This window comes from Ischnura elegans, chromosome 2 (genome assembly GCF_921293095.1).
Source record: "Ischnura elegans chromosome 2, ioIscEleg1.1, whole genome shotgun sequence".
NCBI lineage: Eukaryota > Metazoa > Arthropoda > Insecta > Odonata > Coenagrionidae > Ischnura > Ischnura elegans.
Window position 1 is genome coordinate 132824083 of NC_060247.1, and position 26116 is coordinate 132850198.

Sequence of the window (26116 nt, forward strand, 5' to 3'; positions counted from 1 at the left end):
ACAAAACAGAAGTAAGTGAGGACTCAAAAAAAAAAAAAAAAAAAAAAAAAAAAAAAAAAAAAAAATCTTAAAAAAAGGTTAATAAGTACGGATGGACCAACTTTTAAAATGAACATGGTAAATAAAAAGAGAACTAAAAACCGAGGTAATGAAAGCCGTATATATACGTTTTCTAGCTCTCTCCCTTTTAGGACGGTCGCAGGTTTACATCGTCTTCGTCTCGGGACCCAACGCTGCGGGGCTTAAGATTTACCCTCGGAATCCAGGAGCAGGTACCCGGGACCCCTCGTCTTTTATAACCCCTCTTAGCGGTTAGGGAGAGCGGTCATACAATTGTTTATCCAGTCAGTTTTTGAAATAAATATTTGTTCATTTCTCAATTGTCTTTTGAGCAGCGTTTAAATTTTAAAACTAAATTCTATGATAAATATTAACTTATATCTCGAGTTATGTATAAACAACAACATGGAAATTGTTGCTGCATTAAATGCATTAATATTGACCTTAGAAATTCGTTTAAAATTTGAAAATGCTCAGAAAAAAATGAGGAATTCAATTCAAAGTCTGCAATTTACGTACAAGCAACAATTATCCATATGTTAAATACATATAAGCAATACATAAGTTGACCGCGAACCAATGCCGCAGGTATGGTCGTAAACCCGGAAAGGAGGGAGCACAACTACTCTCGGAGTCCAAGATAATGCGGAGTCCCAGCGGGGAGGGGTCAAAAAAGGTTCAGCGAGACCATTCTTAACGAATGTCCTCCAAAAATGCTCCATACCATGAGAAAGAAGAGTCTCTTGGGGCTTAGTACAGCAGTCATGCTAAGACGAAAACTCCGCCGTCTCGAAAGGGTTAAGAAGATATTCATTTAGCTGCACTGATCCAAAGTAAAAAATAGTGAAAGGAGAAATAGGAATTACCATGTAGCCTATCTTGTCCGTCATCTGGGGACAGGATGAATTCCATGAGACGACCATGACAGTCTCATTGTTGGCATCAGCAACCACTTTAAGATTTTTGGGTGGAGCGTAGACGTCAAAGTGCGTGACAATATTGAGGGGTTGGGTCGAGAGGGGACCCCTGCCAAGGGGACCAACCAGTGCCACATCAAACACATACGACTCGCACGCCTCCAGCCCCTTCACAGTTGCGCTCAGCTCCGATGTGGTGAGCTTGGGACCTGTAATCGCCACGGGATAAAGAGGATATTAGGCCAGGCATTTTCAGTTCAGGAGATAAGAGATGTCCAAACTAATTTAACTATGTACAAAAAGAGTTTCTCGTATTTGGGGCCAAAATTTGTATAATATCCTATACAATAAAATTAAATAAAACACAAATACTTGAGGTTGATTAAAATTGATAATAACTTGTGATGACATTGAAAGATTATTGTAAAAGGTCTCTGTATGTATTGCGTATATTTTGTTTAACTTCATCTGCATTGTACATTTTGCATTGATATTCATTTTACAGTCAAGTTTCCAGTCCATCCAGTTATCCAGTTTCGAAATTTTTAACGCACAAAATAACTTCATTGTTTTTCTCTAGGAAATGAGTATTTTTGGTTTCATGTTTTTTCTAGAGATGTGCGAATAGTATCCGCGAATACTCGAATACCTCGAATAATAGAAAGTATTCGATATTCGAGATCTCGAATAGTTATGCCAAAGGTACCGTCTCGAATACCTCGAATACTTAGAATTTCGCGTCATACACTGTCGCTCGCACGTCGTTGGTAGTTGACTCGGAAAAATGAGAACTCTAGTCGTCTAGTGCATGCAGCGCCGTTTTAGGCAAGCTGACGAAATACATCAAATTCACGGGTTCGAGCGGTGAAAAGAGTTCGACGTGGGGAACCGAAATTGATCGGATGAAAAAAATCTGAAAATCCCAGGTGTCCCCCATCAGGAGAACCTCCGTTCCGTGGGATAGCAACATTGGCGCATTTCCCACGATCCGCTATCCCCATCCATTCAGCGTTCGCCCCACCCCCTCAGACGGTTTCCTCTTCCCCGAAAACAAAAAAAGGTCCCGGCTCGTGCAGGGATCGTATTACGAAGACCTCAGCTTTGAAAAAAATATCAAGTTACCGGAAAATAATAGAATCGTGTTTCACCCTTCCCTCTTTCTCCCCACTGACCATTTTCCCGCATCCATCTTTTGATAAAATGAGAGGAGGTGTTTGCCGTGTGTCCTTTGAGGCTAATAATGACAGGCACTTATTTTGAATCTTCCCCAGGAGATGAAACTACTAGAGGGAGGAACTCAGTGCCGTGGGATAGTGATATTGGCGCATTTCCCACGATCTGCTATCCCCCTCCATTCAGCATTCGCCTCACCCACTCTTGACGATTTCCTCTTCTCCGAAATCAAACAAAAGATCCCAGCTCGCGCAGGGATTGTATTACAAAAACCTTAGCTTCAAAAAATATCAAGTTACGCGAGAAAAATAAAAACGTGTCTCGCACCCACCCCCTTTTCTCACCCACTGACCTTTTTCTACCTACCTGCTTCGAATTTCCCCCTTTCTCGAGGTCAACTGCTGCATGAGTCATCTACTAGCCCGAAAGGTGTCTAACAATGACTTTCGGCAATTGTTATTACACCTTTATTGGATTGAAATAATAGTAATGTGCGCGTAATTTAAAAAAGAATAAGACCAAACACGACATATTTCTGACTTTATTTAAGCATTTTGCGCAGGAAAATAAATACCGGGAAGAAGAAGAAATACAACGGAGGCGTAATGCTCAAATAGGGTGGTTTCCTATTATTTTTTATTGCCTAAATCGAAATATTAATACTCCTGAAGTACGTATTTAACGCTTTTAGAGTTTTATAAGACGATATCTATTTTTCGCGATTAAATTAAAAGTGAAAATTTTCAAGCGCGCGAAAACGCGACGGGTAAGTATGAATGCCGGGAAAAACTCCGCGTGACGTCGTTCTGGTTCCCGCTGCCGCAAGTGAGGTGACCTTGGGGCGAGGCTCTGAGCGCTATTACGACGCAGGATGCTAGCAGGTAGCCGAGTACCATGCTAGCTGGTAGCGCTTGGCTTAAATAAGGATTATTAATACCTTATCAAACAGACTGTGTGATTATAAAGACATGTTTCCCTGAGCTCTGTGCCTCATGCATGCATTAGTAACCTCAGACGATGTAAAACTCCGATCCTCTCGTGTAGAAACTAGGTCCCTGTGATGCCACGTGGAGTGGCATCGCATAGGCGCCAATCTGGCCTTTTTCAAATGAGGTAAAATTGAACATTGCCATTAGTCTAAACCGGTATTTCTGGATTGAAATAATTTGTTTATTATGAATACACTAATGGTGGGTAACGAATCACAATCAATACCTTTCGTTTTCTTTAATGAAGGAAACTACCCTATTGTTTACATAAAATTAAAATATTCCATTAATCAGCTAAATTCCTTGTTTGAATCCTTTAAAGGCAATCACAATTACTCGCCAAAATCTTGGGTTTCCTGCTGCATAGGCGACCTAGTCAAACATTTTCACATTCATCGTTTAGTATTCGAGGTATTCGAAATTCGAGGTATTCGAATATTCGAGCAATGATTTAATATTCGAATTCGATATTCGAATTCGAGAAATCTACTATTCGACCCATCCCTAGTTTTTTCATATCTGCATTTAAGAATTTTGAAGAATTGTCTTTTTCTTCTTAATTTATGTAAAACATTCTTTAAAAATCATCATATACATTAATTAGTTATTTTTTCCATAACCTTTGCTGTTAATTTTGCCTCAATCCAATTACTTATCCCCTCTCGCCTAGAGTCAACAGCATCTCTAAGGAAGGACTTATGTATTTCTCAATGCAAATATGCATAAAAGCATTTTGGAAGTTAGCTTGTCAGCCATAGTAAAGAAAATATGTATGCATTCAAACGAAACTGTATTCAAGTGTATAACTCATCAAATCTTCTAGTCAACTGTCTTTTTCTCTGAGGAAAAAAACTTCCTTCGGTCTTCTGTAGAGTATTTTGAGAAGAAAATCCATTTGGTGTTGTCGCTTGGTGGGGAAATGTGAAGTAGAATTCAAGGCAATGCTTCCGATGTGTACATGATGCCATCTAATGCAGTGGCGCAGCAAGGGTGGAGTTTTGGGGGACAAACCCCTCCAGAGCTCAGAGAAATTAAGCTTAATCCTTTTTACTTAATTGGATAAATATTACTTATAGAATAGTTCAAGTATTAATAAAATATCTTTCAGAAAGACGTAAAACTCACCATTTTGAACCATTTATCTTAAAATTTTTCTGGGGGAGAGCCCCCTAACCTCCTGCTTACCCTGGTGGGTATTCCATACCCCCAGCCCCCCTCATTATTAACTGCGACTAAATACCCTAGCCTTAATTCTTAGCTTCGCCCCTGTACTCTAAGGAGCTGGGGCGCATCAAGAGACACACTCAAGTGGAGGGACAACACTAATCCACCATATATTTAGATGATGAAAAAATGAGAGCTCGAATTTACCTCATATGCCAAAGAATAACAACCTGCAGTAGAACAAGCCTATTTTTCCATTGAGCAGTAGTGGTGGCACAAATTTTGTTGAAATACCTTTTTCCCCATCGTATATTGTCTTTCAGCTTTGCCTAGTTGGGCTCAACCACACTACATATCTCAGATAAGTTAAGTCATGCATCAGCAATGCAGGGGATTCATATCGTAACTTTGCAGAGCAGTAAAGCTTTATTTTACACACATTAATTTGACAAATTTCTTGATTTCAAATATAGGAATTCCCTGCTTAACATGAATTCCCTTAACATGGTATTAACTATAACATGATTTGGCGACAAAGAGCTCATTCTTTTATTCCATTCCCTTATCTTGACCGCAAATATTTATTTAACTAGATATTAAACTTCTTTATATTCAATGGAATATTCATAAATTCAATTGAAAATTTTGATTGAATCACCTATTTCTTCCAATATGGATACGGCCAATACATAAACAGAGACCTTCAGGACAGCAGCAATGTTTTCGACTGCCAGCAGGCATCTAGAGGCATGAGGATAGTGGAGGACACACAAACGTACCTTCAAACAAATCCTTTGGCTTGAGAGCATAGTAAACACCGTAGACCCACTTCTCCTTGCGACTGTCTTTGAGAGGGTCCCAGTTCAATTTTACCGAAGTCCTCTGCATTGTAAGGACACCTGCTTTGATATTTGTGACCGAGGGGAGCGGAGTGCCTGGAAAGCAACAAACAAGTATAAAACACTGGCACTGGTCATAATAGCAAGAGGAGTGTAGGAGGGCATGCACTTTAACACAACTATACGTACCATCTGTCTGGACATTGATTGTCCGAGTAGGTCCCGTGAAATTCTTTCTGAATGCACTGACCTCAAATGTATAGGAGATTCCTGGAGACAAATCTCTGACTGGAAATGAAAAGATATTTAAATCTCAAATTTGTGCACACACACATCTTTGGTTTCTAGGGGCAATCTTTGGAAGAGTAGTAATTTTCAAATATTAAAATAATTGCTGTTTTTGGTTAGTTGGCAATAAGGGATACCGAAGCCATCACTGTTCCCGAGTATGAAAGTTGGACCTTTTCTTAAACGAGCTAAGGTTTTCTTATACATAACAAAGGCACTTCTAGATAATCCTTTATACATAGATAATATTTTCCTTGCCTTGGCAAAGGATCTACTTTTCAAACCTAGGAACATTATTGCAATTGAGCTGCATGTAAATCATAGTCATGTATCTCAGCATGTTAATAAACATCTATTGCTTCTAATGATCTACCCTTTATTGATATTTTAAGCTTATTTGTTGGCCAAAAAATAATTAATTGATGCAGTGGCTAATTGATAAAATTTAATTTTTATAAATCGTTCAATTTATAATTACCAATAACTCAGTAACTAAAAGTACTACTAATAAGTAAAATAGTATATAATTATTATATAGTATATTATTATAATAGTATATAATTATATAATAGCATGTAAGTAAAGTAATATATTATTATTATTATTAATAACTCAGCGGATTAGCTGTGGTGCTTAATGAGAAGGCCAGTGTCTGAGGTTTCTCATTCTTTAGAACCAGTTCATTGGCAGAAAAAGTTGGAATATTCAGATAGGACAAAGTTAGAAGTAGTGTAGGTATTCAGATTACTGTATTCGTGAATAAAAGCACTATAATCAGCGTATGGATACTGGCAGAATAAAAGTTGGAAGCTTCAGTTAGGAAAACTTATAAGTAGTGCTAGTATCGAGGTCATTGGATTTGTGAATTTAAGTACATAGTATAACCAGCATAAAGTATGGATATATGGTATTCACAGATCCAATAACCTCAATACCAGCACTACTTCAAACTTTTTCCTATTTGAAGCTTCCAGCTGTTTCTTTGGTGATGGACTTGGTGGTGGTGTGTCCTTGCCTGCCTAGTCGAAGGTCGCAGGTTCGAGTCCTGCCTGGGTAATCCCTAACCAGGTCATGGGTGTTTGTTTTGTGGATTGTTAGTGGTGGCGCTCTAATTAGGGAAACTTGAATTAAATAAATTTGCAGGTGATGTAAGAAGGTAATTATTCATAATGAAAGGAAATAATAGAGGTCCAAGGGCTGAGCCTTGAGGGACTCAATAATTTGATCTCAAGGGTGCAGAAGGATTAATAGTGATAAAGACACACTGGGATTTTGGATATTGTTGACCGTTTCATACCAAAATTAGGGATGGTTGGATTGGATAACTTGGATCCAAATATCAGCAGAAACTGCCTTTCACCGGATACTTCGGATCCAAATTCGCTGAAGACATTGGATCTGGATCGGAAATTTTAAATTAATGCTTCAGCAAATGCAGCTTCCCATAAGCGGGAGTGGAAAGAGTTCCTATCATCTCTTCGCATGTGTCATCGCACTGCGATGCTTGCCCTACTCAGGAACCATATTGTTTAAAGGCTCTCGTATGGGTTATCCAACAGAATTTCAGCTGTGGAAAATTTTAAAGACAAAAGACGATAAGCAAATAGAGCGACTCCTCCCAAGAGATTGAATCGGGGGAATCTCAGGGCAATAGGGTAATAACCACATCAAAACTAACCACGTTGCAGATGTCAAAAATCCACCTTGGCCCTCAATCAGTCTGTGCCCCTGATAATTTTTTCCTTTTCGAGATCACACAGACCATAAATCATCATCTTTGAAGGAAAATATCAAGTTACACAAGAACAATGAAAACGTGTCTCATTCCTGCCATATCTCACCCACTGACCTTTTTCGTCCTACCAGCCTTTCTAGAGAACAAATGATAGGTGAGTAACTTACTTGGCTCGAGGATATCTTGATAGCTTTCAGCAATTGTATTACGTGAACAAGATTCAACAAGAATGAGACCAAACATAACGCATTTCTGAGAGTACTTTGTTTTTAAGCTCTAATCGATTGACACAAAGTTTTTTAGTTACAACAAGACTATTCCAATATTCAGCATTGTCCAAACAGCACAATTTTCAAAGAAAAGTGTAGCATTATAATCCTCAAACAAGAAGAGACAGAGAGGAAACGTAAATACATAGCTTGCCCAGCTTCGCTTTGAAGGCAACGACGTCATAAAATAGTAAGAACATCACACGTTCGTCCTTGATACCCTCATTCCTAGTCTTGTTTCTTGAAAGACGGAGGGAGCGCACTCCTTCCCCTCCACCTCTCCTTTACATGCTTATGCTGCCCACCCTTTCCTCTTGCTGAGCAGTCACCTCGTTCTGTTCCCGCACCTCTTCTCATGTGACGTCAATGTTGTTCTTAACATTGTTAATGGGGAACTTGCATGAATTTTTTTTATTTCACAGGCGGACAGAAAATTATTTTCTGATTACAACAAAGAAAACCGCATGTAAATCTGAGTTTTCCTTCGCGAGATATTCAATGATAAATATAACGAATTTTAAAGCGCAGGAAAAACTCCCTCACCCCCCAAGCCACTGCCGGCGAAGCCGCGATGACGTCCAAGGTGCCTAAACATCACACGAAGCTATTGTTGTGATTGTTTGTAATAGTTGCCAGCAGTTGTGAGAGCTTCGTTTGTTAGACGTGTTTATTATTTTCTATTTAAAGATAAATATCCAACGATAGAGGCTCGGATGCCCTCATATTTTGTTCTGTTTTTTAATATTAATATCTGAGTAAGGACATAAAATATAAAACTGGAGCAGTTCAACCAAAAATTTTATAATACCTAAATAACGCGATCTCACATGTGGATTGTGTGCAGACTGTTTTGCAGAGAATTCGTCCTAAAAAAAATTTCCTAACACCCCCCGCCACACGCCTTTTAGGCGGCTTGCGGGGTATTATGTAGATGTAGATGAATTTCAGGTGTAGTATTTGAACGAGCGGCAACGTTATCATCCATTTTTCTGATAACTAAAACATACGAAGTGGAACGCTTGAACCTACTTCATAATCCCGATGTCGCATTTTAATATCCCAAGTAAAAATCGTGGCACAATGGCAATAGGAAAACTTGCCCAAGAATAACAGAACAAAATAAAGTGACGATTAGCGGCTAAATACTCCCTCAAAACAAATTTTACATCATGCGCTCAGCGTATTTCCCAACTCCCTACGGTTGTTTAGGCACCTATGACGTCACGCCTGGCCTCGGCAACGCTTGGGTGTCTTCGCGCAGTGATCGGCTCAGAGGAATTTTTCTCGATTTTAAATGCAATTTTTTTATTTCTATTGATGTGGAATCGAGAAACTTAAGGTATTTTTGCGAGCTGATGTATCCATTTTACTTATTCAAAATAGTTTCTAGAGCAATCTACGACCCATGCAAGTTCCTCATTGTATTGCAGATTGCGCTGTTGCAATTTAATTCAATGAAATACAGATAAAAATGTCATTCGTAGTGTTGAAACATTTTTATTGGGATAAGGAGAACTCAATGTATGCCATGTCTGTGCACTGTGGTATGTAACCATCGCAAGGAAGGGAAAAATCCAGCTCACCACAGCTCAAGGATTTCCTTGGGAAACAGTTCAGTGTGTGATGAGAAAGTGATAAATTTTGGGGGAAATGTTTGTGAGGAAAATTAGAATACAGTCGATTGGTTTTTGCACAGATTGAAACCTACTTTCATTGCCAAACACAAGTGTTAAAGTTGAGATCCTGAGTGTGTAAAGATATTATTTTTTTTAATAACTTGAATCGTAAAACTGATTTTTTAATCATTATAAACATTAAAATTTGTAAGACAATCTAAAAAGCATTTTTAATAACTTGAAAGCTCGTAAAACTGATTTTTTAATCATTATAAACATTAAAATTTGTAAGACAATCTAAAAAGCATTACTTTATTCGTATGTACCAAGAAGAAACTTGAATAATTACTTTGCTTTATGGAAGGCAATTAAAAAAGCATTTGGATCAGAAAATATCCAAAGATCTGACACCTGAAATAAAGCATCTGATCTGGATCTGAAAAAATCCTGGATCCATCCATCTCTAGTCAAAATCTAACCTAAGAGATGATACCTGTGGTTTGGTTCTCTCCAGTCTTGGTTTTATTCATTTTCGGGTAAAATGCTGCCACTATGGGATACACATTGTAGCCTTCTACGTTGGAAATCTTCTTCCAACCAAGCGTAACACTTTTTTCACTCTTCTCAATGACTTTCAGATCTTCGACCGCATTGATCATTGCATTCTTGTCAAACGTCAAAATGACTACATTGGAGCTGTTGCTCTCCACAGTATTCATGGCTGAAACCTGCAGAAATAAAACAAAATTAAATTTGGAATGGGAGAATTTTATCAATCAGGACACAGAAGCACATAAACCAAGTAGCGAAGGTGGAAATCCTTACCAAGTTCTTAAAATACATAAATTACTTGTATTAGGGCCGTATTCTCAGTCGACCCTACATATTAGAGGTGGGTTAAACTGTTCATTTTTATGAACCGTTCACTTTGATCCTGTTCAGTAAAAAGAACAGTTCAAAATATCGGTTCATAGTGAACAGGTAGGGTCATTCGGTAGAAAATATTGTTTATCATGCGTTTAGAGTACATGAAAGCTTAGTGTGGTATCGTAAGGTTTGTGGAGAGTGTTATGGTAATTTCAAGCAAGTGCCCCGAGCCTTTACTTGGTTATCCACGCGCAAGAAAATATCTGCTGTCCACTTTAGAATATGCCAGAATTAATATTTACATATCAAGTCAGTGCCAGATGTTATTCGCATATCTAGCGCCAGAAAAGTTTTTATATTAATATTTTGAGTATACAGATCATTTGTGAATCTCTCTTTTAGACTCGTCGGTAAGATATCAATTTTTTCTCCTCGTTACAGCCTGTGCCTGCAAAGAAAGTTACTCGTAGCCTATGATAAGATGGAAAATTGTGCTTGATGTTATATAACAGATAAAACCAAATTAAAAACTTTGTACCTTTAGTAAAATTTGGCCTGCGAAAATGTTTCTATATAGACAGAAACAAGCAGACTATCGGAGATAAACGGAGTATCCTCACGTGTTCCAATATTCGATTTTTCCTACTGAATAGCCCACGAGTATTTGAAGTTACTAAACCTCCTAGTTTAACGATGGATAGAGGGGATCATATTCAACAAAAGTAATATCAACAATTAACTCATTAACTAGTGATTTAATATTTAATTTCACAATTTAAATATAAAGGTGGAAAAGGTGAAATTCTATTAACAAGTATTAAAAAAACGACATTTTACAATATAAAATCAAATACAATTATTGCCATACTTTTTCTGAAATACATGCCGTTATAATGCCACTGCGCAATTAATAGGTTATTACAAGCTTGCCAAAGTTTGCAGATACAAACAAGTAATTTGATGTAATTTGGAGCCAAATATGTTTTTCTCACTATCATCCACATTAAAAAATTTCAATATCCAAAAAGTCCAAATATCAACTTGGTAAAGGGACCAAAAAAAATTTTCCACAATCATGAGTTCAATCGTTTCCTAAGTTCATGAATCGCGTTTTAAACAATATTTTTGGAGATGCATCCACATTACAAAATTTCATCGTAGGCGCCAAAAACTAAGTCCAAATATCAACTTGGTAAAGGGACCGAAAAAAATGTTCCACAATCATGAGTTCAATCGTTTCCTAAGTTCATCAATCGCGTTTTAAACAATATTTTTGGAGATGCATCCACAAATCCACAAATGTTCAAAATACGAAATCAAAATGAACGCCATATCCCAACTGAACGCCCCGAGGATACTAATATTTGAACTAATATTTCGAACGGTTCGAAAGAACTGATATCTTAAATATCAGTTCAAATATTAGTTAGAACGAACCGTTCAATGGCTATCCTGTTCGTTTTCGTCGACGAAGGGGAGTAGTAGAGAAAGAAGGGGAGGGGCTCGGTCGTCTACGACGCACTTCGGCGGCCTTGGATGGCCTCCCTCGTAACCGCCATCTGCTGTACCCACAACGCACTTGCTCGAGTAAGCTGCAGTTCAAAATGCCTCTTGATGATCATACCTACTGTACCGAGTACGCTGCAATTGTGCAGTGCCGACATGAACAGTGAACAGGGTGTTTTAGAGAACGGTTAATTTTCGAACCGGTTCATTTCAGTGAACAGTTCGTTTTGGCAGTTCGGTTCTTTTTGACCCATCTCCACTACATATCCATCCCTATACAACAAGAGGCCCCTACATGCGTTTCTATGTCGACCATAGTGGTGGTGGGGGTGAATCCGTTGTCAAGTTCTCTGATATAATGTTTGTCATATCAGAGAACTTGACGAGAAGATGGCACAGCACCAATTTTCCACTCTGGTTGCATAATGGGACCTAACTATAGAACTAAGAAAAGGCATCCGATAATTTTTGAGCGTATTGTTAGGGCAAAGGCTAAAGGTAAATAAACAATCGGTGCCATCCACCAGGTCGAGTTGGTACATTAATTATCGCTACAAATACTCTCATATTGAGCCAAAAGTAGAACCATATTGCCTATATATTACTTCGAAAGAGGTCTTTACAAGACACTGATCAGTGCAGGGAAAATGTGATAATTGATGTGGGAACTTACATTGCATCATCAATGTCCATAATTCGTTTTTACCTTACGTAGTTCAGTTTATTATGTGGCAAATAGCGGCATGAAAATACATTTTCTATGGTTATACGTAAACAAAGTATTGGTTTCTCAAAAGCATACCAAGTGCCAAATTAGAAATATATTAATATATGTTCCCAAAAACAAGGTGCATGTATACCACTGTATATCTCTCTTTATTTCACTTACCTTTAATGTGCAATGATGAGGATATTTTGGGGAATTATACACATTCATATTATTTTACACTTGCTATAGTCAGCTACATATCACTTTTAAGGAATAGGTTTTTTAAATTTTATCGAGACCACTGGAAAATGTCTAAAAATGAAATCAAGTCCATAGTAATTTTCCGTTTGGGAATGCTTTCAAGTTAATGAATGCTACAATTTTCTTACAATATAATCCACTCATTGCTTTACTTGACTTCCCATTTTTTTAGCTCTTTCCTGAAAAGTGTTTTCCATTCTTCTTAGATGTGATGCCCATAAAGTGTGCTGCATGTCAACGGGTAACCTAAAATTTTGACTCATTTCTGCTGTGGGTTTTGGTTCAAAAACAGAGTGAATAGTAATCAACTGATTTGGGTGTTACTTGGTGGAACGATTAAATGCTCATGTTCATGAACAGAGTGAATAGTACTTTAAACTTATTTTTGGATCTATCAAATACTTTTTTATTACCTTTTAACGATCATTTGGATCTCGACTCCGGCCGATTGGGGAATATTATCTAAGTTCCGCACGGTACGTTGCTAAGTAAATATGTACATAAGATAGATTTTCAGCAATCAATGGATCTATTAAATCTTACCGGGCAATAAATTAAAATAAATATTTAAAAACGTTTGTAACATAATTTTTATTAATCGCCAATATTCATTATACTCCATGCTTCACGGTGGTGACGAAGAAATCACTGTTTTTCAGGAAATCCGTCACCATAAGGGAGTCGACCGAAGGTAAACTGTTGTATTGTGCCTTCTTAAAATACCTCTTAAGTCAATTTGTCCTTTGAGGAACTCCTATAAATCTCAGCAATAATTTTTAATTCGACGTCTTGCAATCAAGGCTATACTGCTCTACTCTTTTAGCAAAGTGAATGGTTTACCATACAAAGACGTCAGAAGTCGCTTCAGGTCACGTGATTTCAAGCGATATTCAAGCACTTTTTATTAGCATTTAATGACGTTCGTGGATTACTGGAGAGTTTTGGCTTATATATTTGGACTTGTGAGAAAATGGGGAACTTGCATGAATTTTTTTTATTTCACAGGCGGACAGAAAATTATTTTCTGAATACAAAAAAGAAAACCGCATGTATATCTGAGTTTTCCTTCGCGAGATATTCAATGATAAATATAACGAATTTTTAAGCGCGGGAAAAACTCTCTCACCCACCAAGCCACTGCCGACGAAGCCTCAATGACGTCAAAGGTGCCTAAACATCACGCGAAGCTATTATTGTGATTGTTTGTAATAGTTGCCAGCAGTTGTGAGAGCTTCGTTTGTTAGACGTGTTGATTATTTTCTATTTAAAGATAAATATCCGATGATAGAGGCTTGGAAGCCCTCATATTTTGCATTATTTATAATATTAATATCTGAGTAAGGGCATAAAATATAAAACTGGAGCAGTTAAACCAAAAATTTTACAATACCCAAATAACATCGATGTAGGAGTCTGAGCCACGGCTGTTGGAAGGGGGATACGTTAATTGTAAGTTGATGTTATCGACGGCATATCATTCATTTAAGTATGTAATTAGAACGATTTTGATGTTTACTAATGTCCGCTATGCTTTTATATACAATAACTTCATCCGTTTATTCGTAGGTACCGGAGAATTCGTCGTTTAGGACTGTCTGTGCCTGTATTATGGGGTGAGTTCCAGTCAATGCAACTTTTGCTCGCTGATTGGAGACATCTAGGAACATTTTTGTGCCAAAATAGTGTTATTTTCAACGTGACATCTCCCGTTAAGCTACTGCTAATAATCACAGTGCCAGTGGTTGTAATGCTCAAAGTTTGACAAGGTTAAAAAATGTCGGCCAAGAGTTATCAGTGTTTCATCGTGATTGATTTGTGAAAAGTGCTATTACGCTATCGATAAATGTCTAACAGTAGTGTAAAAATTGTCAGTGGCGTGTTAACCTCCGTTGTTCACCGTAGATATGACATTTCACGATCAAGCTATTGAAATAAAAACTGTGTGTGAAGTTTGTTATTCCATTATTTCAACGAATAGTAGTGAGAAAAGTCACCTGTGTCACTTGTGTGGGCTAATTTAAGGGTTTAAATTAGTGAATAAATACAGTGGAACTTGGTTAGTACGTTCCTCCTTAGTACGTTTTCCTCCTTAGTACGGCGATTTCCCTCGGTCCCGGTACCATCCGAACAAAATACAGGTAAAAGAATTTGGTTAGTACGTTTGAAAAAATTGCGCTTTCCTGGTTAGTACGCTCAATTTCTTGCCGTGACGCAACCCGCAATTCGTTCTCTAGTGTCTTCTTAAGGGTCGCAAACGTCTGAATTCATGATTTAATTTATTATTATTAGCCATTAACATTCTTCCATTCTTTCCACATCTCTTTCTTCTACCGTAATTTATCCAAATGCATTTCTGAATTCTTGTGACGTGATGAAAAATAAAATGCGCCCATTTTTCGGGAATGTCTGACTACGAAAAACTACAGCCAATAAGAAACCCCAATTTTCCCCACCCCGAGCTCCTCACCTTCTGTTGCCTTTGGAGCGCTTGGGAGTGCCCACTGCTGCGCACAAAGTTCGTGAGTGGGCAATTGTTGCTATTGCACGAGTTATCATGATGAAGGAATGAGTCTTAACGGTATTAGACAATTCCTACATTATCTAAAGCAGTACTGCTCCATAAACTCGACGTCGTGCGTATTTACTTGACTACTGTTGCGGGAGCAGACGGTCCTCTGGATCTCCACGCGAAGCTTAGCTTAAAAATACTTGATCTCGGAACGAAAGCAGACGACATTAGACAAATTTTGAAAGTAAATTTCAACTGTCTAATATAAAATTTTCTTGTAATTACGTCGTAATCTAATAATCTTGCGTGTCATCAGTCGATATATCGATCGATTTTACAATCGAAATGGTATCATTCCAGAAGCGAATGTCTACGGCTGTTGCCGTAATTTGAAAGTCAATATAATTTTGCCCAATTTTTATGATGTTTAAAAAACCAGTTGACTTACTCCGGGTTGTTGTTATATTCTCCGAGTACGCTTTGAGAAATAAAAATGGCTTGTCTGAGCTTCACTCGTCCTCGTTCTGTAAATATATATAGGATAAATCACGGGAGATAGACGCCGTAATCATGGAATCGTCTTCGGAAATCTATGAAAAATTGCGATTTTTATTCACATGGTATTGTTTTTCATGGTAGCGCTCATTTTCTTGATTTTAAATGTGAAAAGAGTTCAGGAAGGCGATCCTATGAGAACTACCGATAGTAATTGTAATTATGACGACTTTTTCACTGATTGCAATAACCCCGACTGCTATTATTTACTTTCCTCGTTAGTACGTTTTCCTGGTTAGTACGTTCATTTTTCGTGGTCCCTTCAGAAACGTACTAACCAAGTTCCACTGTAGTTGTATCCATCATAACGAGCTCTGTTGTTGTAAGTTGTACGTGATGAATATAAGAATGTGACAGTGACCTCCAGTTTTTGATAAGAGTATTTGCCTATTTCCCACTATATGTTATGGTATATGCTAGTATATTTTTTATGAATTTACATATATTATTGAAATAGCTTGTAGCTTGTGTGTGTGTTGGCAGCGGAACCGATTCCCGATCTCACATGTGGATTGTGTGCACACTGTTTTGCTGTGAATTCGTACAGTAGGACGGATAGGACTACCTTCTCCGCTAATTCGGCGTTGCCAAATTCAACAGCACAACTTACTCTAATGTCAACAGCACAGCTTACGATCGTTATCCTCTAGTATTACAAGTTTCTTTTACATCTCGATTTGCCGCCGACGTATAGCAATAATTTGTCTTAACAAATTCTATGGCATCAATTTTTGGTGTCCTAAAAAATAAAAGCTGGTGTCCTAACACCCCACGCCACACGCCTTTTAGGCGGCTTGCGGGGTATTATGTAGATGTAGATAAATTTCAGGTGTACTATTCGAACGAGTGGCCACGTTATCATCCATTTTTCTGATAACTAAAACATACGAAGTGAAACGCTTGTACTTCATCATCCCGATGTCGCATTATTAATATCTCAGGTAATAATCGTGGCACAATAGCAATAGGGAAACTTGCCCAAGAATAACAGAACAAAATAAAGTGACGATGAGCGGCTAAATACTCCCTCAAAACAAATTTTACATCATGCGCTCAGCGTATTTCCCAACTCCCAACGGTTGTTTAGGCACCTACTGTATGACGTCACGCCTGGCCTCGGCAACGCTCTGTGTCTTCGCGCAGTGGTCGGCTCAGAGAAATTTTTCTCGATTTTAAATGCAATTTTTTTATTTCTTTTGATGTTGAATGGAGAAACTGAAGGTATTTTTGCGAGCTAATATATCCATTTTACTCATTCAAAATAGTTTTTAGAGCATTCTACCACCCATGCAAGTTCCTCATTGTCTATTCAATGAGACTAACTAGTAAAATGAACAAATTTCATGCATGTACCCCATTCCTGGTAGGAAACCAGTGAAACCTTCTCAATCACAATAACCTGGGGAAAAGTCATGAATCTTAAAGAGTAATTCATCTCATGCAAAAAAGAGCCAAAAATCATATTTTGGCAGCATATCATACATTTTGTGTACTTAACAATTCATTGGGGTACGCAAACATTCAGTACCTTGAAACATTCATTTCTAATACACAAATCAAATCAACACATAAATCATTAAAACAACAGTCCTGGATAAATGCTCATGAAAAAGAATCTGTAGCGACGACATGTACCATTACTTCCAAAATCTAATTGACACAGATTGCAAACACAATTTCCACTGGAAAAGTGCACCTGCAAAAAAATCAGGAGCAACAACACGTACAACCAAATGTCACAGATCACCATTACATGCTTTCCCCTTTTTGTTTTCTCACGGAATATTTAATAATTAACTGGAGGGAAGAGATTATATGACCTACCCAGAATGAGTAATTGAATCCTCCAACAAACTCCGATGTGATGAGCACTCTATTATGAGCGGCGTGGTCAATATGCTTCTTCAGGGGTGGGATGGGAGGCGTCATGCTCACTACGTAGGCTGTGATCACGCCATTGGGGTGCAGAGGAGGCAGCCACGACACCTCCACCTCAGTGGCGCTCTTCTGCACCACCGTCACGTTCCTGGGCGGTGAGGGGACTGCAAGAAACAATTGTTCCATCACATACCCATCCACACATAGTGACCATACTACTTCAAAAAGCAATTACAAACAGCACATGCAAGTCACCATGAATTGTTGTATGGGGTTCATAAATACATCTGGCATGCACTAAATACATAGGGAGTTACAGAAGGAATCTGCAATACTTCAGGAGGAGCCAGGGGAGACAATTTTAAGTATTTTTTGCCTATAAACATGGGGTCGCAGCTCCTTAGTTACTGAGCCATGGCATTGCAAACAATTTTTGGATGCACTACGCAGTTACCACTAAAACAGTTTTTCTTGGGTATCCAGCCTTTTCAATATTTTTTTCAATACTCAGGATTTTTAAGGGCATTAAATAATTAAGGTTGGATGAAAATGTGTGATTATAATTGTCTGAAACAATCTCACAATAGGTGAGATTGCACAATCGTATGATTGATACTCAAACGCACAACAAATTACTAGAAATGGACTCACCATCTTGGGCAGTGGTGGCCCTGGCATAACTGGCCGGAGGGAACACCTCGTCATTATCCTTGACTTTCACGTACACTGTCATGTTGTAAGATGTGTAAGGAGTAAGATTGTCAAACTTGAATTCTAGCTCTGATATCCATTCAGTGTGATTAACCCACTTGTTGGAATCAAGAACAGAGTATGAAGGTAAGAACTCAAATTTGGTGTCCTTTGGAGTTGAGATCCACCAGAAGAGGAGTAGACTTGTTGGGCTAATGCTGTGTGGATCAACGCCTATTCGAAGAACCTGTAAGGAAGCACAAAGTGTGACTAACTGTTATGCACACAGCACAACAACAACCAGAATAGCACAAAAAAAATGTAATTTAATCCATAAATTACTTAAAACACCCTCAAAAAAATGTCAGTCAAAACAAAGCAATAGAGTTGTTTCAAACTTTTTTAATTGTCTCCATGGAAAATTTATTAGGTTGAAGCACACCATTCAATTTTAAACTGATACAGTAAAACCTCTTTACATCGTAATGGAGGGGACCAATATTTGGGCATTTTGATGTATGGAGGTTCACTATAGAGAGGTTTTAGTGATAGGCACCATTTTATTAATAAACCATAATATTAATATATTTAAACATACATGCATGCATTAGTGAACATATATTTACAATTTAATGATTACACAAATGTAAAAGTAACTTGTTCAAGAGGACTTTTTAGGAAAGAAATTAGTTATTGGGTTTGCTTAAACCTTTTTTAAAACTCTTTCGATATAATGTTTTCAATTCTATTGAATACAATCATATTATGATCTCATTCCTCCATGCTTAATAAAAGCCATTCAATTACGTTCAATGAATCCTAAACCTCTTTTTTGGTGGGAACTGTAACTGATTCCTCATTACCAACATCTTCCTCTAAATCCATCTCTTCCTGTATCCTGCAATATATATATATCTCCTTCACCACTATCTTCCAACTCATGTGGAGAACATATGAATAATTAATTATGAACATTTACAAGGTCTTCAAATGTTGAATTTTTGTCAACTATTTTGTTGATTTTATTGTACTCTGTAGGTTCATTCTCAAATATCTCACTTTCCTCCTGTTTGCTATCACCCGTAATCCCAGCCTTGATGAAGCATTTCTCAAAAATTGAGGACATTAATTCCTTCCACGAAAGGCACAGCCTGTGCATGGTCTGAAGGATGTTCCATGAGCACTTTTAATGTAGTTTTCACTATTCACTCTCCATAAAAATAATTCACTAGCTGCTTTCGATAATGCCTTTTGACCAAAGAAATAATTCCCTGGTCTAAGGGTTGTAATTTACGAGTAGTGTTTGGAGGGAAGTACTCAACTTTTATATTTCTTAACATAATTCCTTCATCCTCTTATTTTACTGCCCACGTTTTTTATTTGTGCAGCCTAGATATACAGTTTCTTCTATTTTTGCTCGGTTGTTTAAAATAGATGTCAGGGTGAATGATGGTATTCCAAAGGTCACTGCTACATCTTTCTTCTGCCTGCCCTCGGTGATGGCTAGGAAAATTCCTCGGAATGTGGTAATGTCAAGCAGCCGCCTTGTTTTATTTGTCGATTCCATCGTCAGCTTATAATTAATTAAGTAATTTTCGTATGTTTTCATATTTTATGGCAAATAATTGAAAATACTCCTTATAATATATTTTAGAAAATTGATTTATCATTCTTAGAACATATGACTTGTTAAAGATTATAAAAAATAAATAAACACGTGACTATTGCAAAAAATAAACAAGAAACTGAGCGTAATTTGGAAATTTCGATGATTCCCTTTCTCTAAAATACGATGCTCGTAGAGTTCCGTAGAAAAACTCTGTCAAGGGCACAAAGAAACGCTCGGTCTGCAAAACGACGTGATTTCCTTGTGAGAATGCTGGGCGAACTACTTCAGAATGCCGCGGCGACGGTAAAAAATTTCATTGCTCTACCGCGTATCAGCTAATTAGCTGTCTCCTTCACCTAACATTGTCGCGCATGGAGTGATGTTCGTTCAGTATTGCTAGAAATTGACGTCCCGGACTCCCAATGGAAGTCAGATTTCGCGGCATAAATACACACGCGAGACATATGACTGTCGCTCAGCGCAATAAATTGTAAACTACGATCGTTCACGAAAAAATTACCAAGGCAGCAGTGAGAAAGTGCTACACCGGGAAATATGGGAATAAAATAATTGCAAAACTGTATTTGATTTATTTCGAGTCGCAGTAAATTCATGAAATATTTTCATTTTAAAAATGGAAGTAGCAATGTGGTTGAGTAATTCTGTCTCCATGAATGGGAGTGAAGTTAGTTGAAATATTTCCGCCGGCAAGGGATTATAGGCTGCGCTGGTCGCCTCTTTTATTAACTGAACATAGTATGTAAGCACTTACAGGAAAATAAAGCCATAAGTAATAGAAAGCGAGTGCTATCGCGCAATTTTTACCATGATTCGAGAGAAAACGATGCGTTCTGTCTTCATTTAGTGTCACTTAAAATGATTAGGATAGTTCGTTGCCTTTTTCTTATTTACTGTTAGGTATGCTCTCATATGGAACAAAATGGACCTAGCTAATGGTAACGTGAAAATTACAGTAAAGGTGTAAAAGAGAAGAATAAGCGTGAAACATTTATTGCTGAAAATGTCATTCCATGTTCGTTATCGCGGCTGCATTAATGGCCTCTAGTTGTCTCGGTACGAAATGCGGAGGTAGTTAGGCCGTCTCGGGGGTCTCTCGTTGCTATGATATGTAGAGGTTTTACGATATAAAGAGGTTCACTATAGAGAGGTTTGCTTATAAATTTACATGTAAATCTGACGGGACCAGAGGGTTGGTACGATGTATAGAGGTTTACAATGTAAAGAGGTTCACTACATAGAGGTTTTACTGTATTTACCACTTTTTATAGCAACTTAAATAATGAAATTTTTTGCCCCGTGAAACACACTAATCTCTTCTGGAGGATTGCAGGTATTAATACATGTAATGAAGATAACAGTTAAATTTTGCTATAGTTGACAGCTTCGTCAGCAAATAAACGTTTTTACTGCTAATTCAGGAGCAGAGGTAATTAATGTATACAGTAAAACCCCTTATTTACAATTTTCTAGGGACCCAAGAAAAAGAGTGTAAATTGCGGGAAAATGCAAATCGTGGGAAATAGAGAATTTTCACTTTTATTCATATACTGGCTTTGGAAATGTTAATTTTTTAATTGTTCACTAAGCATTATTCCATAACACTGTTTCCCTCTGAAGCACAGTGTTTTTGCTGGCAGCAAAAATAAAAAAATAATCCTGTTTTGTCTGCACTGAAAACATCTTATGGGCTGTAACCTTCCAGAACTCTAATATATTCAGATTCTTTCCACTGAGTTGCTGTCTCTATGTTAACATCTTTGCTTTTACCACTCACCATCTTATATACAAGACTGTACCTATTTTTGAATCTGTCCAACCAACCATTATAGATGCCGTGGAATCTTCGATTCCCAATCTTGTGGGGAAATACTTTTTCTCAAGGGCCTTTGGGCCTGTTTACACGATACATTAACATGTACGAGTTAATTTCTGCTTGCATGAATGATTTTTGTGGACCGGAACGGGACATGTATGAATGTAGACAGGGGCAGATCCAGGATTTTTTTCTGGGAGTGGCACAGAGGGCCTGACAGGCAAAAGATCTTGTCTTAAGGTAGTTTGAGCGAGATAGATCCGTAGTCACAACAGCGACTGTATCTTCTCAAACTTTACAAGTATCAAGAGTTTTTAAGGTTTTCGATACAATTTTATAATTTTTTGTCGGGAAAATATTTGCATCAGTTGCTTATTTTTCTCGGTAATGAACAAAATATACGTATTTTAAACTCTATCTTGACTTATTACCAAAGGTACCAACGGTACTTTTAGTAATATAATACTAAGTTTCCTTAATATAGTATGGACTTAATCCCGACTTGGAGTACGATATCCTGGCATCTGAAATGTTCAAACATAAAAATTTAAGGGTTACTTATATTAGAAAGCTATTTTAAAGCATTGTATCGCTAGAAATGACATATGTCAAAGAGACGTTTGACTTGGCAACAACGTCAAATTTCTTAGGTTGGTGCGACTCTCAACTAGCAACTAGAAATTCAGAGAAACAAGTGAATGGCTTGAAGCGTTACAGGAGTGCAGAGATTTCGGTGTTGAAATATACTTTAGAAAGTCGAGTATTTCTCTAACTTTTTAGTGAAATATGCTAGTTTTTCAGCCTTCTCTGCTTTAACGATGAAGTCATCCACTAGTAAAGCGGGGCGGTTTGTGCGGAAGAAGGAATTTACGAAGGGACAGAAGAGTTCTTCTCGAACGTTCAGTGAATATAGGTAAGTGCTCTAGTAAATAACTCATTGCGAATTTAAGAATGGAAGTATGTTATTAGCTGAAAATAATTTTTTTATTTCATTTATAGTGTGCGTCCTGTCATGTGTTGGGAATGAGCAAATGAATCGGGTTTTGGCAACCCTAATTATTCCGTCTGTCGCCAATTCCACTTGGAAAAGGTAGGAGCGATCTGTGGGGTCAAAGGTTGAAGATGCAATCGAGTACGGAAGCTGTGGAGGTGGAGAAGCTTCTCACTTTGGCCTTAACACCGTAAGTTTCACCGCATCAGTTTAAAAAATGAGACTATAAGTAGTAGCGTTATTGGTCCCCCGAAACCCAATGTGAAAGTTAATTCTTTTTTTTAAAATGTGCCTTGTGGTTGCATTACGTTCTTTCATATCTCTTGGAAATATTCAGTCGGTGTGCTTTTTATTTCCATGTACATTGCATTCCAAGAACATTATCAGTAGTAGGTCCAATATATAAACTAAAATTTAGGAAATGCAGAGGCTTTAATTTTTTTGATGATTACTTTGTTCAAGTGTAATTTTAAATTAGTTTCATTTAATTTTTTATTGTCCTTCAATGCAATTTGTTATTGGTTCCTTTGGATGAAATCATTATCGATTAAGTGACTGTTGACTGGAATTTGGTGATGTGAGCTATATAAAGTGTTTGATATTTAGAACCAGAGAATTACCACAGATTTGCTGTTTTTAACATAGAAAATCAATAATTGCTGGATTGTGTTAATGTGGATTATAAGTTGATTAATTATGGTGATCTGTTATCAGGTCATAGGATTAGAAGTCTATCTAACATATATTTTCAACTATAGTATCCATATCTTAAGTATTTATTCAGCAATTGAAGACAATCTAATTTCTCCTTGATTATTATTCCTTAGTCATTGTTTCTTAAGGAGGTAAAGTACTCAGCACAGCCCTTTTACTGGTGTGCTCAGTGTTGCAACTATTACTCTATGTCATAATTTTACATGCTACTTATTTATCTAAGACTTTCAATATTTTTCGTGGATCAAAAACTTTTTCTTGATTTCTTAAAGGGATCACCTGTCTCCTCTAACAGCTATTTGCATGTGCTTGCCAGAAGAGGAGTATTAGTTATAATTCAATCAGCTTTGTTTCCGTGGCCATACCCTTTCCACTTATGATGTTCATCCTTCTCTCACAACCTGTTTTTTTATGCAATGTGAAGAAATGTTTTCTCTGTCGTTAATTTTTTAAAAGGCAAGGCTGTACATACTAATTGCATATGTACCCTTATTCATTTCAAATTCCTAATGTTGCATTGAGTGAATGCTAATGATCACATTGAACTTATCTTTCCAAAAGAATTGCATATAATCATATTTTACTAGTGGAAATAATATTGCAGGAAAATGTTCCTATCCATCGACATCATCTCCCTGTTGTTCTTGATGGTTCTGTCCTGATTGTGGTTGCTTTCCTACATTTATCATAATTACAACCTACTTCACTATATCTGGTATGATGTTGGGCACAATATGGTGGTCTTTAATATTAGTACAATTAAAAAGACATTGCAATATTTCCACTGAGTCTTATTATGACAACAACAATTGATAATGTTGTTTGTAGCAATGAAATGCGTTTTGTCATAATAAAACTCAGTGGAAATATTGCAATTTATAATTTTAGTAATACTTCATTATACATACTGATTAATGTTCTAGTTAGGCTAATGAGTTCCAAAGTGGCAAAATGTATTTGTGTCACATTAACCAATGATAGGGTATAAGTGTCTGACACATATACAATGTCCTCCCTAATGTTGAATCAAGAACATCATAAGTTAAGGGGTAGATTACCTCCAATGTTATCATACTATTTCTATTCCTTAGTTTTAATTCCACCCAGTCGCAGAAATCTAAGTGCAGTGCATTGGCTAATTAATATGTGGCCCCTCATTCAGTATACATAATTTATTTCAGTGGCATGACTCCCAGTGAAGAGTCTCCTATGCAGTGCAATGATGGAGCTGAGGTAGATATCATTGCCTCTTATGATTATGGATGGCAGAAGAAAGGCAATGGGTAATCATACGACAGTAAATCTGGTAAATTCCATCATATTTTCTGGGAAATAAATTATGCATAAATTGTTCCTCTTTATTATGTTAACAGTTAAAATGTCTTTCTTTTTACATTCACAGGGCATGGGTCTGTCAATGATTACCACTCCAAAAAATTACTTGCGTATGATGTATGCAGGACTATCTGTGCAATGTGTAGAAGACACAGAAGGTGGGAATGTTACAAACCCTGTGGAGTGTTATTTCAAGCTTAATGATTTCCCAAATGGCTACAGCTGGCATTAATATGGAGAAGCTGGTGTAAATACTCAGTATATGTGGAACTGAGGGAATAAGATTAAGTACACATGGGAGAGAGTATCAATGGTAAGCCCCATGTTACCATCCAAAGGAGAATAGAGTTTCACAAGTCTATTGAGGCTATTAGTAAATATTTTGAGGAGTTGAGAAAACTTAAAGAGTATGATAAATAAATAAGATGATAAATAAAAAGAGAAAATTAAAAAGAGTAAGACTGATAAATTATCTTATGCCTTATGTATAGCATGGTTTAAATGTACATAGTAGCAATGGTCATACTGTAAAGTCTATTAGAGATTTTTTAGCTTCTTTAAGATTCTCCCCACGTCCTCTGGCTTGTGGTAACAGGTGTCTCCTGAGTATTTTAACTAGTATCTTCAGGTTTGCTGCAAGGGTCTAAAGGTTTGCGTGACATAATATTGGGCAATTTTTCCATGTTTTCTTTTGGGTGATTATCTTGTATACTGGTTAATGCGTCAACGCCTTTGAGTGAGAATGACTCTTTAGAAACTCCCTCCTGAATTGTTAGTGGGATTTTGTCGATAGGGCTGATCAATTTCTTTGCACACCTTGATTGGCAAGAAAATTATGCTGTCCCTCCCAAGGGATTGTTGTTAAAAGGGTAGCAAGGATTTTATTATTATTTGCATCGGTGAAAGTTATTTTAAAGTACTGTTTAACTAATTGCCATCTAATTACTGAAAGACATTGTGTTCCACTCTATGTATATAAATATCTTTATATATAAAATTAACCTGAAAATGTCCACCAGCTTCTCCATATTATGTAGAAATAAGGTTAAGGCAAATCTGGTGGTCTCCATGTTCAATGCTATTGGCTCCTGAAGTTAAGCACAATCAAGATCAGCTTACATAGCTAATATTGGTAACATATTCCCTTTCGTATTATATCTTTTGCTCTTACAATGACTTCGGGAACAACCTAAGTTGCTTCACAGGGACTGTAACTTGCCTCCTTACTGTAGCCTTCATTTTTTCTTCTATTCTGCTAGAGTGAGGCACATGGCATATGCAGTGTTGAATGCTAACAAATAAATGTTTCTTTTTAAGACTAGCCTCTGCCCATTTCTTCAAAATTTACTGTGAATGCCTGAAGTGTATTTTTTTAACACTGATTTGAAGGAAAAAATCCCACTACTACATTGGAAATATGAGGGAACATTATCACAAGCAAGTTAGAGTGATAAGACAGCAGAGAAATACCTCATATACAAACAAACAAAGTATATAGTAGCCAATTTAATGTCTCTTGGGAGCCCTGGCTCTCCTTTTTATGTTCTTAGCCAACACTCAGTGAAACTGAAATGTGTATTGCTACATTTATGTAACACTGTAGAGTGC

General features: G+C 37.2%; 1 protein-coding gene and 1 long non-coding RNA gene across 3 annotated transcripts in view; one reads left to right on the forward strand and one right to left on the reverse strand.

Annotated features, from left to right (window-relative positions):
* LOC124154652 (sortilin-related receptor-like) overlaps positions 1–26116 on the reverse strand; it is a 103596-nt gene that overhangs the window by 24912 nt on the left and 52568 nt on the right. For both annotated transcript variants that reach the window (XM_046528506.1, XM_046528505.1), the window contains exons 24-29: positions 17987–18272; positions 17282–17499; positions 9544–9778; positions 5332–5430; positions 5083–5238; positions 927–1186 (exon numbers count right to left, since the gene is read on the reverse strand). In XM_046528506.1, the coding sequence (XP_046384462.1) occupies positions 927–1186; positions 5083–5238; positions 5332–5430; positions 9544–9778; positions 17282–17499; positions 17987–18272 (1254 nt within the window). The remainder of the gene's footprint in view (positions 1–926; positions 1187–5082; positions 5239–5331; positions 5431–9543; positions 9779–17281; positions 17500–17986; positions 18273–26116) is intronic.
* On the forward strand, positions 22113–25505 carry LOC124154654. Its single transcript, XR_006863979.1, has 4 exons — positions 22113–22381; positions 22468–22649; positions 24355–24479; positions 24576–25505. It is a non-coding gene; the product is annotated as an uncharacterized LOC124154654 (long non-coding RNA).